This window comes from Delphinus delphis, chromosome 15 (genome assembly GCF_949987515.2).
Source record: "Delphinus delphis chromosome 15, mDelDel1.2, whole genome shotgun sequence".
Taxonomy (NCBI): domain Eukaryota; kingdom Metazoa; phylum Chordata; class Mammalia; order Artiodactyla; family Delphinidae; genus Delphinus; species Delphinus delphis.
Window position 1 is genome coordinate 16033553 of NC_082697.1, and position 14933 is coordinate 16048485.

Genomic DNA, 14933 nt, shown 5'->3' on the forward strand with positions numbered 1-14933 from the left:
GTGAGCCATGGCCGCTGAACCTGCATGTCCGGAGCCTGTGCTCCGCAACAGGAGAGGCCACGGCAGTGAGAGGCCCACGTACCACAAAAAAAAAAAAAAAAAAAAAAAAAGCTAACTGGATACACTATAGTAAGTCTAGATTGTAATTGGTAAGTCTGCCCACGTCAAGGTTGGCTTGTGCCACCACGTGGACTCAGAGAATCCTGATATCTTCTCTATAAAGTTCTAAGTTAGGGAGACTCTCTGAGTGACAGCACAAGAGACTTGGAAGGACCCTTAGGGAGTCCAACCACCTCATCACACTGTTAAGGAAATGCATTCATTACATAAGTATTTCCTGAGTGCCTCCTTTGTGCCAGGCATTATGGCCCAACAGGGGGGCACAACAGTGAATAAGAGAGACCAGATTCTGCTCTCAGGGAGGCCACAGTCTAGGGTAGAAACCAGATGTTATTCAAGTCATCCCACAAAGAAGCAGACCACAGTGACAAACGTTGTGAACTAAAAGGACATGGTACCATGAGACAGAATTACAGAGAGGGGACCTAATTTGGATTTGGGGGGTCACCAAGAGCTCTCTAAGGAAGTGACATTTAGGCTGAAGCAAGTTGGTGGCAGCCTTGAGGTGGGAACGGAGCTCTCCACAGACACAGCAAGGTGTGTGGAGCTTTGAGTCCCAGCCCTGCAGGTTCAGATTCCATCTGTACTGCCCCCTGGCTGAGTCAATCAACATCCTTGAGCCTCAGTTGCCTCACCTATGAAATGGGGTTAAGGATACTGTCTTACTTCTTCATGGTACGTCTCAAAGCGGTCGTGAAGGTCAGTTGATATAACCACTGAGAAAAGGGCAAACTGTTGAGTGTTGGGTGAACAGCTGAAGCTACTGTTAGCAACTTGGCGGGGGGACATTTATTTGTTCTCCAGCTACCCTGAAAAGGACTGTGCCCCCCTCTGCCCAAGCCTAGAGCAGACGCGGAGCCCCACTGAGTCCCACTTGCCCTTCTTGGTGGAAGCACAGTACCAGCCCTCTCCACTAGGGACTGAGCCAGTGCCAACTCCAGCACAGCACGGTTCTGAGAGCCAGGGCTCAGGACGTTAGCAAAATGCAGTTGAAACATTGTGAAAGGGCTCGGACAAGGTGTTCAGGAGTAAACTCTGGTCTTTTGAGACAATCACATTTCCAAGTGGATTATGGACAATTCAGCGACTTCTGTGATCTCTTCCAAAATGAGCATTCCCAGGACTGGAGTCTGGCTCACCAGGTCTTGCAGCTTGGCACAAGTCAGAGCAATATACCGGCAGCTTCCCAGCAGGCCCCCTGGTGCTCACACGGTCACAGGCCATAGACGGGGTACGGCCTGGCGGGTCCACAGGCACACCCCTGCAGTGGCAGAGGAGGGGGCTGCAGCGCCCTGTAACAGAGGAGCTTCCATGCCACGCTGGGATGATAACAGTATCTCCCCTCACCGGCAGTGTTCCCTAAGGGCCACAAGCCCATGTCTCTCTCATCTGTGTCCCCTACAGTACCTCTCACAGAGTGGGGCACATAAATGTTTGTGAATTAATAGGCTTCTGTTTCCCCAGCTGGAAAATGTGGTCCCAGCCACCCAACTTGGACTGCCATGACCTCCACGACTACATAGCCGGGGGCGGGGGGCAGCAGCTCCAGGGACAGGCTTGTCCTCCAGCTCCCCAAGTTTCTCAGCAGCTATGAAACCCCTCTGCCCTCCATCCAGCACCCTGAGCTGCTGCCACCCAGCAGGCACCACTGCTTTAGGGAAGCATCTTCCAGGATGTTTGCGGGACCCTCCATGGGGCCCCAGCCTATAGTGAGGACCCTCTCTGGCATCTGAGTCTCTAGCGAGGATACTCCCAGCTGAGAGAAACCTTAATTTCCAGAGACCAGGCTGTCAGTGGCAAATCTGTCCAACTGGCATCTGGGACTCCCAAGGGGCTGGGCTGGAGCTGGGGACAGTCTTGCCCGGGGATGACTCAGCCCCTTTCACCACCAAGAAAAGCTGCACAGAAAGCCTCTGCTCTCCTCCCTTTTCACCATGTCCACAACCCTCCCCAGTGGGCAGGAGAGCCCCGAATGCTGATACGTGGGTGTGAGCACCTCCACGCCAACATCTGCCCCCATGGGTGCTGTGTGGTGACAAGAGGCAGGCAGCACCAGAGAGCATGTGACAGCTCTATCCGTTGCTGCTGAAAACCTGCCCTCTGTGCATGGAGAGTGCAGACAACACATTTCGAGTTTTATCAAGTTTTCAATGATGCCCATTGTAAGCCAACAGTAGCCAGGTAGTTGATGTACAGAAAACACTACAGTCCCAGTTTGATTGCCCAGTTGAGGGAGACTCAACTGATATTCTTGATCATTCTAAGAGAGGACAATAGTGGGCTGAGCCACCTGCTCTGCACCCCTCCCCTCCCACCCAGGGAGCAGCTTGGCTCCAGCAAGCCCAAGGCTGGACAGGGAGGACGGGGCACCCACCTGGCTGGTTGATAGGAACTCTGGGTTTCCGTCACTCATCCCCACGTAGGCACTCTCACCATCAAACTGGAACAGAGAAAGAGAGGCAGCTCTGATGAAAATGTTCTCAAGAAGGGCCCAGGAGAAGCCAGAGGAGGTCAGGGGACTAAAAGCACTGAGGGGAAAAGACTCTGGAGCCTGGAGAAGCAAAGACTGAGCCCAAGATGCCCAGTCCCCATTTCAGTAGGACTCCCTCTAGGGTAGAAGAAGCAGTCCTTACTCTGTGAGCTCTGATGGCTTGGGTTCATCACACTTAGGATGCAGAGAGGAAAACCTTTCTGCCCTTTATACCTTGTCCATAGATGTGTCAGGTTGCCCTGTCAGATACTGAGCTCCCCATCTCTGGAAGTATGCAAGTATTTCTCCTGGCCAAAATGACATCAGGCTCTCAGCTAGAGCTGGAATTCCACAAACTGGAGAGAGGCCAAGGTCTCCAGAGCCTTGGGATCAGGACAGCCTGCCCCTGACCCATCCTCTGGGTCTTACCATCCCAAGTGGCTCTGCCCCCTCACCTTTGACCCTTAGGCAGTGAGGACTGTGGCAAAAACCAGGTACAGGAACTACACCCTGTGTTCTGAGCAGCTGCCAAGGCTGGAGTTGTCTGTAAGAGGGAGCAGGTGTAGCGGGAGAAGCAGGGGCTCTGGGGCCACTGGCTCCCCTTCTCCCTGATGTGTGATCTTGAGCTGGTGTCTGAACCTCTGAGGTGCCACATCTGTCAAATGGGGATAACGACAGTGGTCCTCTCTCCAGGGGATGCTGCACTGAAACGTGCAAAGCACTTGGCTCAATTCCAGTTCCCTTCGCTTGAGACAAGTGTCTTGGGTCGGGTTCTCTAGAAGCAGAGCCTGAGACAAGGGTTCAAATGCATGTGATCTTTGAGAAGTGCTCTTTAGAAATAAGCTGTAAGGGAGGGAGGGATCAGGATAGGACGGGGGAAGGAGCTAAGCAAGGATGTGGTCCCAGCTGGACAGTCGCTGTAGCCTGATCCCACCACAAGCTCTGGGGCATGGATGGTACCACAGAGTTAGTCCCAGCATGAAGCAAGAGGCTGCACTTTTGTAGCCCACGTGCATCAGTCATTGGCTGTGGGCTGCCCTTAAGGGACAGAAGGAGTCATAACCTGAGAAGGGTGGCCCCCATTTGGCCAAGGACAGTTCTCCAGAGAATTGTGCCAGCTGTGAGCCATTTTTAGCCAGTGCTCACAGCAGATGGGAGTAGGCTGTGCTGGACAGTAAAGGGAGCTGGGGGGTGGGGGGGCACCAACAGCAGCTGGCCAGTTTACTGTAATTGAAAAAAACCCTTTTATTGGGTTATAATCATATGGTTCAAAATTCCCAAAGTACAAAAAGCAACAGAGTGAAAAGTCGCCTCCCCCCACCTCCCAGGCATTCACCGCCCCTCTCCAGAGACAACAGCTGCATCTATCAGCTTCCTATACATCCTTTCAGAGATAGTCTCTGTACATACATTAGAGTCATTGCTTTCACATAAATGACAGCATACTATACACACCATTTCGCACCTTATTTTTCTCCTAGCAACACATCCTGGAAAGTGTTTTATGTCAGGACATAATTTTGTTTTCTGGTACCTAGTATGCCACAGCATGCCTGTAACATATATATTTAACTAGTTAAGCACGTGGGCAATTGAGTTGTTTCCAGGCTTTTGCTATTTCCACATTGCTCCCATGAATATTTTTGTACATCCATCATTTTGCATGGGTGTGAGTCTATCTGTAGGATTAGTCTGTATAATCACGGCATCTAACCGTGTGTGCGTCTGTAATTTGGATGGACATCACCAAGCAGCACTCATGCAGGTTGGAAAAGTCCACAATCCTGCAATCAACAGTTCATCCAGACCCTCTTCGCTCAGAGAGGTTTTCCTAACAACGGCTCAGATGCCGGCCTCCTACCTCTGTGTGCTCTGAAGCCCACTACCCCTGATTCCCTTGCCCTGCTTGCCCTTGTTCATCGTTCCACAGCCCCTTTACCTTCTAGCTTTCTACATAATTTACTTATTTACCACGTTCATTGCTTACAGTTGGATTTCCCCTACGAAAATGGAGGGGACTTGAGGTCGGGGTCTTAGTCTGTCTGTACACTGATGCCTCCCAAATACCTAAAATAGTGCTTGACACAGAGCAGATACTCAATAAATGCTTGTTGAATGAATGAATGAAACGGCCACTACATCACTCACATTGTCTTTTACCAGGCCAGTCTTTTCATCGGGGTAGTGGGATTAGGGTTTATACCCAAGTGCCTTCCCAACACAAGGATGGGCAGAGTCCTTTGGTGACTGCTGGATTTGCAAAAGAAAAGGCCATGCCATGCCTAGAGTCTGGGCATGACCCCAGATGCAAGGCTCCATCTACCACACTGTACCCCCGGAGCTTAGGCTTCAAGGCTCTGCTCAGAAACACCTCCTCCAAGAGGCCTGCCATGCTTTCACCTCCTTTGGCTTTCCCTCTAACAACATAGATTGTCTCTGTATCTGTCTTCTGCCCCAGAGTGGGAGCAGCATGGAGGCTGGAACTGTGTCCTGGTCATCTCCAAATCCCACAACACCTGACACAGACTGGCATCAGGAACGGGACTACGACTTAGGCAGGGTAGAGTGCTCTCAACAAAAGCTCCTGGGTACTTATCAGATGTGTCACCATGGCTACATATTCTTCGAGAAAAGTAAGACCTTTTTAAAAATCACATGTAATTTATAAGTATGTTCTAAAAGAAAGAATGATGGGAAGTGGAGGGAGAAGAAATTTAACCAGGTATTTGGAACATTTTATAAAGCAATAGTCATCAAACAGTATGGTATAGATTAAAAGTACAGGGACGTGTATTAAAGGAGCAGAGGGAAAGATATCCCCCAAACGCTGTGTAATAATGTCCCATTTATTAAATGCTGGCTAGAACGAAGCCACCCTGGTCCGCTCTCTCCTCCGACATGCAGAGCAGGCAATGAACAAATATTTGGTGAATGAATGAATGTACTTGGCACCAACCAAAATGCTTTCCATAAAAGAGCTCATTTAACCCTCACAACAACCAGTGTTTCAAACCAAGGAAACAGGTCGAGAGAATAAACAGTTGCCCAAGATCACGCAGTTAGGGAGACGCTGCACTGCAGAGTGGTCTGTTTGCTTCCTGGGCTTGGCCTCTCCCACGAGGCTGTAAGCTCCTTGGCGGCAGGGATCATGGCCTGGCTGCACCCCGCCCCCCACACACACACACATAGCCAATCATTTGCCGGGGCCTTGCACATACTAGGTGTTCGATGTGTATGTGGTCACGCTTCGCCGAGGAAGGAACTCCCTGCAGCAAGCAGTGGGGAATGGTGCGGAGGAACAGAGACCCTGGATTTTGAGGCGTGTGTGCTGGGGGTAGTGAAGAGGTTGAGCAGTGGGCTTCTGCATTCACTGGTTTATTCAAACAAGGAAGAGCAGCCACATGCCAGAGCGAAGCTTGCTTCCTGCTTCAAGGAAAATCTGAGAAGTTGGCAGAGGTTCCCAAGGCAGGGCCTGGGTCAGCCTCCATCGGGTCGCCCCTGCGTGCTTTGCATGGTGTCCTGGAGCACAGGACTCGGCTACTGAGCAGCTATGAACAGAGGCCCCAAGGTGGTGACTGGGTAGGTGATGTCTGCTCTCTGCCCACCTCTGTCCAGCGCTCCACCACCTCCGAGCCCTTGTAGGGGGAAGGAAGGAGGGAAGGGGACTCCGAAACCTCCCAGGCTTCCCCTGGCTTGGCCCCCAGGGCCCTACGACCTGAGACTTACACCCTCAGCCCTCCTCTTGGGGTGGGGGGCTTTCTGGGGGAAAGAACCTGCATGCCAAGGGGAGAAGTCACAAAGCCTAGACACTGAAGAGTCCCCTCCTCCTCCACGTGCACAAAACAGACTGAAAATGCCCACATGGACACCCACTGCACAGCGGTGATGCTGAGTGAGCATCACACAAAGGTATACGAGGGCTTCCCTGGTGGCGCAGTGGTTGGGAGTCCGCCTGCCGATGCAAGGGACGCGGGTTCGTGCCCCGGTCTGGGAAGATCCCACATGCCGCGGAGCGGCTGGGCCCGTGAGCCATGGCCGCTGAGCCTGCGCGTCCGGAGCCTGTGCTCCGCAACGGGAGAGGCCACAACAGTGAGAGGCCCGCGTACCGCAAAAAAAAAAAAAAAAAAAAAAAAAAAAAAAAAAGGTATACGACACACAGTGTGCCCAAGCATGGTGACAACATATGCATCACAGACTGGTGGGGGCCCACGTCACACACAACAGAGTGTTCAAGACAGCACTCAGTTACACACATACCACATGCATGGGTAGCACCAACCATCACAGACAAAGACGTCCAGAGCACGAGCATGAGCGTACACAGCACAGACCCTTCACGGGACTGGCACGCAACCGCCGGAGCCTGCACACACGGAAGGGAGGGGGTGCCCAGATGAGAGTAAGCACCCCAGCCATCTGCAACTGAATAGTATATAACTCAGAGAAACGTGCACACGAACACATATGACCCGCGCGTGTAGAGACACACAAAGGCACCGAAGAACTTAAATTCTGTGCATATCTCAGTTTCTGAGTCCCTCAGTCAAAAATCTTTTTTCACACCACACAACCTTCCACACGCTTTAAAATGTGAGAAAAAAAAAAGTGTGTGTGTTTCAGGAGGGTGGGGAACAACGGCCTAAGAATTTCCACGAAATGCCAGGAGAATATCTCTTACCACTGACTGGAATAGATTAATTTTCCCCATTTCATATTCTAATTATAATTCCTTTTCCCAGCGCCATCTTCAGTCGTCATTACAGCTGGAAGATTGTTCTGCGAAAGCCAGCCCTTCATCTTCTCTTCCCAAGAGTTTTGTCATGGAAATGAGTTTGGGAATCTGAAAGAATCCACATTTTTGCAAATAGCGAATGTGTGGGGATAACCCTTTCATGACGGCCACCAAGGAGAGGCTTCTGAAGGGTCTGTCTCTCCCCACAACGTGTGGTCCCCTTGGCGAGAGGGGCAGCTGGTCCTCTAGTCCAACAGCCACCACCCCCCCACACACACACACATGCACAAAGAAAAGGATAGATCCCTTTTCTATCTTTAAGCAAACTTAGCAAATAGGCAGCCAAGGTGAAAGGTGAGACGCCCTGATTTTAGCGAGTCAGATGATGCTAGCTCCATCTGTGGCCTTGGGCAAGCTCTGTAACTGCTCGAAGTCTCCGTTTCCTTATTCTGATGACCCACAGAGCCACTGATTCACAGGAGGTGGAAATTAAACATCTGTGGCATGGACAAATGTGGTAACTGGGTGGATGAATGGATGGAAGGAAGGGAGGGAATGAAGGATGGGATGGATGGATGATGGACGGTACAAATCAGCACAATCCCACAGAAATATAAAGCAAGCCACATGTGTAATATAAAATTTTCTAGTAGCCACAGTTAAAAAAAAAAAAAAGGGACTTCCCTGGTCATCCAATGCTTAAGACTCTACGCTTCCTGGAATATTACTCAGCCATAAAAAGGAATGAAATTGGGTCATTTGTAGAGATGTGGATGGACCTAGAGACTGTCATACAGAGTGAAGTAAGTCAGAAAGAAAAACATATATCGTATATTAACGCATATATGTGGAATCTAAACAAATGGTATAGATGATCTTATTTGCAAAGCAGAAATAGAGACAGATGTAGAGAACAAACGTATGGATACCAAGGGGGGTGGGTGGGATGAACTGGGAGATGGGGATTGACATATGTACACTACTGATACTATGTATAAAATAGATAACTAATGAGAACCTACTTAAAGCACAGGGAACTCTACTCAGTGCTCTGATTCATTTTGCTGTACAGCAGAAACTAACACAACATTGTAAAGCAACTATACCCCAATAAAAACTAAAAAAAAAAAAAAAAAAAAAAAGACTCCACGCTTGCAATGCAGGGGGCACGGGTTTGATTCCTGGTCAGGGAACTAAGATCCCACATGCCGCACTACGCGGTACGGCCAAAATTTTTTTTTAAAAATTTAAAAATAAATAAAATATAAATAAATAAAGTTAAAAAAGAAAGTATAAACTGGTGAAATTAATTTTAAAGACATATTTATTTAACCCAATATATTAACAATATTGGTTTCAACATGGGATCAACAGAAAAATTGTAAATGAGACGGTTTACAGTCTTTTTTTGATACTGTCTTTGAAATCCAGTATGTATTTTACCTTACAGTACGTCTCCGTTTAGACTTAGCCTCATTTTGAGTGCTCAAAAGTCACAGGTGAATGGTGGTGAATAGAGAAGAAAACAGTTGGGATGGAGAAGATGCGTGGGTGGATTGCGGGTAGGCGTACGGGTTCAATGGACGGATGAGCGGACGGACGGATGGATGATGGATGGAAAGGGGGGCGGGGAGATGAGTGGTGGGAATGAGTGGGATAGATGGGTCAGTGGACAAAAAGATGACTCAGTGGTTGGACAGATGGAATTAGAAGGTGGGATGAATGGACGGATGGGCAGGTGGGTGGCTGGGAGGAGAGCAGTTGGATGAATGAGATGGGATGGCTGAGTAAGTATGAAGAGACGGGTGTGACGGGAGGATGATTAGGATGGTGGAGGAGATAAACAGATGGCTGGAATGGGTGTGTGGGATGCCTGCGCTAATGGAATGGGCTGAATAGTGGGTGGATAGATAGGTCTGGGATTTCCTCGTCGATTGGATGATGCCGTGGCTTCTTAGGGTTACAACATGTCACTGACTTTCAAACACTCACCTGCAGCCAAGTTACCTCCAGATTGCAATGCACCATTTCCCCTGAACATTTCCCCCATTTGGTCCATGAGCACCTCAAGTTCAACACACCCAACACTGAACTCACGACATGTGTAGAAGCCTGCTCTTTCTCTGGCGGTCTGCCATCATGAGAGATGTCACCTCTCCAGAGTACACTGTCAGTACCTCTGGGGTGACTCTGGACCCCTTCCGTTCTACATCCTCCTGATCCAATCACCAGCAGAAGCTTTCTGCTCAGCTTCTTCCAACCCAACCCATCTTTCACCCTGGCTATCACTAGCAATCTTTCGGCAATCATTTCACTGCTCAGATCAAAACCCTGCAGTGACTCCACATCACTGACTCTGGCATCCAGGACCCTCTATGACAACCAGCCCTGAGACTCAGAGCCCACAGCGCCCCTCAAGGCTGCAGGAACCTCCAGCACCCTTGCCTTTGCACACGTTGCCCCATCATCAGCCTGGAGCACCCTCCTCCTTCCTTTCTCAATCCACTGAAATCCAACTCTTCCTAGGTCTTTTTTTTTTTTTTTTTCTGGCTATGCACTCCAACCTTAACAGTCCTGCTTGCTTCTATAAATCCGTATTCTTGGGCCCAATCTTAAAGCCCCCATCTCAAGCCAGCTTTGGACTTAGTTCAACTTCCATGTATAGTGTGATATACTGGGCAACAGCACTGATTCTTGAATAGGAGTATCAGCTCCACCACTTACTTAGCTGTGTGTGACCTTGGATTTAACTTCTCTTTGCCTTAGTTTCCTCACCTGTAAAATGGTAATGATCGCATTAACTATTATTGCCTCATAAGGTTTTTGATATCTGTTATCAGATATGAGTTAATATCTGTAACATAATACTTAATAATGGTAATGACTTTTGACAAGTGTTTAATAAATGGTATCTTTTATTATTATATGCTAAACTATTATCCCCTCATCAGCCGCAATGCCCCTCAGTCTTGCAGAGGACTGTATCTCCTATGCCTCTGAGACCATCAGATCCTCCCTCAACTCTCTCCCCTCCTCCACATTATTAATATCACACCCATCCTGACCTCCTTTCCTTTAGTCTAAACAGGTGAAGTGTCTCCCTCCTGTTCAAGGTGAGCCCTTTCACTTTGACCCCGTCCCTCTCATGTCTTTCCCTCATTCATTCCCACGCCTAGATCTAAGACCTAATTTAAATATGCTGAGTAAAATGAAATCAGTCGATGCCCTTATACCAGGCACCAGGCACCTACAATGTACTGAGTAACACACTCCCGACATCGGTGGTTTACCGTAAATAAACCTTGTCACAAGGCACTGAAAGGAGGTAAAAGCAAAGGGATTCTGAGGTCACAGAAGGGGCAACTGTCATTGTTCGTTGACTGGTATCTAGCGATTGGTTACCATGTGCCTGACATTGTACAGACACCAGCCATGCCGTAATGATAATGACACAGCTCCTCAAGGAGCCCCCAGTCCTTTGGAGAAGCTTGGGCGAATAAAACGTTCCTATTCTCCAAATCTGAGAAAGGAAGACAGGCCATTCTTTGGCCGTAGTCCCACAACAGGAACAAGTAACCACAAACCTTGTCTGACGCTCATCTCAATTGGTCAGTGACAGTTTTGTACCCACCCAGACTCTGAAAGTCAAGCGATCAATAACTCCAAGAGCTACATGTCCACAGCTGCGGGTCAGCCTTTCCCAGAACCTCCTGCTTCTGAAAGTACCCCCATCCCTGGACTCCACGCTTCCTCAAACCCTACAAAACTCAGCTCTTGCTTGATTTGGACAGACTAGCTTTGCAAAGTACAGCAATGAATTCAACATCTTGTTTCTGATATAAAATGATGGCCTCATCTTTGACAAATGTGACAACGGTAGGATAAAGTTGTCACAGAGGAGTGAAAGAAGGGAGAAGGGCCTTTCAAGAGAAGTATCCTGAAAAGGATAACTTGGAAGCCCCATGATGGAGAACATATAGGAGTTGGCCAGGCAAAGAGCAGGGAACATGACATCTGAGGCTGCTGTGAGCACAGGCCAGTGGGCACCTACTCTATTCCAGACCTCATCCCAGAGCTGTGCCTGGTCATCTCACTGGAAAGCCCCAGAATTCCCAAGGTTGCATGACCAGCCCCATCGTAGACAGGAGCAAGAGGGTGGTTGGGGAGCTTGCCCAAAGGTACCTAATCAGTTCCGAATCTGCCCTTGATGTCAGGTACCAAAGCAACAGTTGTTCTGTAGAAGCTGCTGTCCCTCCCCTCTGTACAGAGACACAGATCAAAGACCAAAGATGCACAGTCCTCGGCCCAGCCAGTTGCAGACACCAAGAGATATGCCTCATGGAGATCTAAAGAGGAAACAATCAAAGCAGCCTACACCGCTCCCGCCTGCCCCCACAGGGGCCGTGAGAACACTCGTTCTGCACAGATAAAACAGCTCAAAGGTATAGAGGCAGCAAACGTGGCAGCTGCACCCCGGGCTCTGCCGAGAGTGCGGTTTTATGTGGAAGTCTCCCAGAGAGATACACATCACACCAGGGAGATCATGGGGGAGGGGCAGAGAGGCGCTGCACAGACGGAGCAGGACAGGGATAGGGCCTCAGGTTCAAACTCTGACCAGACCCCGTATGCTTAACTCCAGGTCCACGGTCACTCAAAGAAGGATGACAGCACAGTGGTTACACACGTGGGCTCTGGTGCCAAGCTGCCTGGGTCTAAATCTTGTGCCTGCTTTTCAAGCTGTGCAACTTTTTAACTAAGTTACTATGTCTCAGTTTCCTCATCTGGAAAATGGGCATGACTATCACTTGGATTAAATAAATTAACTTATGTGCTTAGAACTTTGCCTGGTACAGAGAAAGCACTCAAAATTGTTAGCTATTACTTATATTACTACTTAAACCTTACAACAACCCTAAAAGCTTGCTATAATTGCCTCCCTTCTGTAGATGAAGAAACTGAGTGGAGTTTCATGCAAACCTGTGAGGTCCTAAGTGTGGGAAAAACCCCTTATGCCTCTGCCCACCATATGTAATTTGAAATAAAATTTGTAAATTAAAATCTTTGTAAGACAGTCCAACTAGGGGCTAATTTTTTCTATGATGATGACATTCGCACTTTGTTCCTAAATGTCAAATATCAATTTCTCTCCAAAAACAAGTTTTTCTCTTTATCAGTGCTTTGCCAGACGTGACGCACATTCTTATTCTGCCCACCAAGAAATCCAGAGCTCTGACTGAGGCCCAGAGAGGTTAGGGGATCTGCCCAAGGCCACACAGCCAAGACGTGCCCAAGTTGAGTCTGCAGTCCAGGCTGCTGGACCCCCAAAAGACCACACTGGCTTCCCACCTCCTCTGTTTCCAAGCTGTGTGAACCAGAGCAGGTAACCTCGTGACTCTGGGCCAGGGGCCTTGTCTACCAGGAAGGAGAGATAATGCCTTGGGCATGGTCTGCCAGAGGGGCTGGGGGTCTCGTGAGCAAGCCCAGTGTTGTAGCCACTGCAGGACCTGCTTTCCCACCACTGACCAGAGCTGGCTTGGATGACGCCACGTGTTTTATCAATTAAAAATATTGGAAGGTAATGTAAAAAGACTGTGATCAATACAACTTCAGTGGCAGAGTGCTACCAGGCACCTGGCTCCTCCAAGAGGTGGGAATCATTGCCCCCGTTTTACAGACAAGGAAGCAGGGCCTTCCCAGCTCGCTCTAACCGTCCTCCTTCTAGACCTGGCCTGTCCAGCATGGTGGCCATTGAACACTTGGAATACGGCTGGTCCAAACTGAGAGGTGTTTACATGTAAAACACATACCAGGTCTCAAAGACTTAGAACAACAACAACAAAAGAATACAAAATGCCTCATTGGTATATTTATATTGATTACATGCTGAAATGATAACATTTTGGATAGATGGAGTTAACTAAAATATATTATTAAAATTAACTTCACCTGTTTCTTTTTACTTTTTAAAATGCGACTACTAAAGAATTTGAAATTATGTAAGTGGTTTGCATTATACTTCTATTGGACAGTGCTGGCAGAGATGCTGTCCCAGCCACTATCTGCTCCAGACCCAGAATCTTGGAGATAGCAATAGCTGAATCCAATTCTCCACGAGAGATATGGGGAAACTGAGGCCCATAGAGGGAGAGTGATGTTTAAGGCAAGCAGCTGGTACAGAGGCATTCATTCACTCAACAAACGTTAAGTTCTAAGTGCTGGGATACAGCAGAGGACAAAGTGTGCAGCCACATCCCAGGCCAGAGGTGACATGGTGATGTTGCAGGTTTCCTCGGCCGGCCAATACACCTGGGGACCAGGGCAGCTAGACTTGCACCAATTCCTCAGTTCCCCATTGTCACCTCAGATCACAGAGCTCAGAGACAGGAAGACATGGTGAAACTCCAGCTCCAACCCAGAGCAGGTCCACCTCAAAGACCGATACTGAGCCCCCCAGCACCTGCCAAGACATCCTGATGGGCAGGGTCTCTCAGAGGGCACAGCGTGGCCGGGCAGGCCTGTGATTCTATCGCTGGTGGCAGCGTACACACCGTCTGCATTACTGCAGATTTATGGCAAAAATTATCCTCTCTCTCAGCTCCATTTAAAGCCATTTGGAGCTTGCTCCCATCCCCGATTATAAATCTAATTGCACATTCCAAACAGACAAGCACTCATTAAGCTTTAATTATGCACATGTTGTTTTCAACAAACATTTTCATTTGGCCGCTGTGAGGGGGAATGGTTCCAAGGGGGCTGCCAACGCTGCCTGTGGCTGGAAGGAGCTGGGGCCCGAGAAGTGGGTCAGGGTGTGGTCTGTCCAAGAGCAGGACCAGGACCCCATCAGATCAGACTGATCAAGACTTTGATGGCCTTCCACCAGGCTTCTGCTGCTGGAGATGCCAACGCGCATATTCTCAGCTGGTCCCACCTGCATCCGCAGTACGTCAGAGTCTCATCTAAGCTGGAGCCAGTGGGCCTCTCTAGGGTGGGGAAGGGCGACCCACACTCCCAGCTCTGAATGATAAACCCTCCCCCATCAGGAGCTGTCCCTGCTCCCACCCCTCTCCCCCTGAACTGCAGCTGGCGCCATCTTTCTCCAGCACCTTCCATCCCTTCATCTGTCCACTCATTTATTCCACAACGATGGACCAAGCACAGCCTTGATCAGGCAGTGAGGGGACAGTGGGGATCATGACAGATAAGCCCCCTGCCTGGTTTTGCCCGGGTCATTCTCCTTCAAGGTCCATCTCACTACTGGGGGAAAAGTCTAAATTCTTTACTGTAGCATTCAAAGCACTTAAAAACCTCCATCCTGCCACACCTGACTGTCTAGGCTGGCCTCCCATTCCTCTCTCACAGTCCTTCCCTGTTCTGCCTTTCGAGATGTCCTGAGATCCCGGCATGGACCACACTCTCCCACACACCTTGGCCTCTGCGGCTCTGTACTCTCCACCTGAATCTCCCTTCTTGTTCTGTTCCTTGCGGTTAACTCCCCATCACTCCCGCACTGTTCCCCTCCAGGAAGCCACCGCTGATACCCACTCCTGGATCCAGCTGGCTGCCCCTCTGCTTGGGGGAAGCTCTGGAAGCGTTTATTGGACCCTATAATGC

At 49.3% G+C, this 14933-nt stretch overlaps 1 protein-coding gene across 2 annotated transcripts in view; it reads right to left on the bottom strand.

Moving 5' to 3' along the window:
• The window catches only part of TOX2 (TOX high mobility group box family member 2), a 131168-nt gene that overhangs the window by 74350 nt on the left and 41885 nt on the right, over positions 1 to 14933 (bottom strand). For both annotated transcript variants that reach the window (XM_060032711.2, XM_060032712.2), the window contains exon 2: positions 2495 to 2560. In XM_060032711.2, the coding sequence (XP_059888694.1) occupies positions 2495 to 2560 (66 nt within the window). The remainder of the gene's footprint in view (positions 1 to 2494; positions 2561 to 14933) is intronic.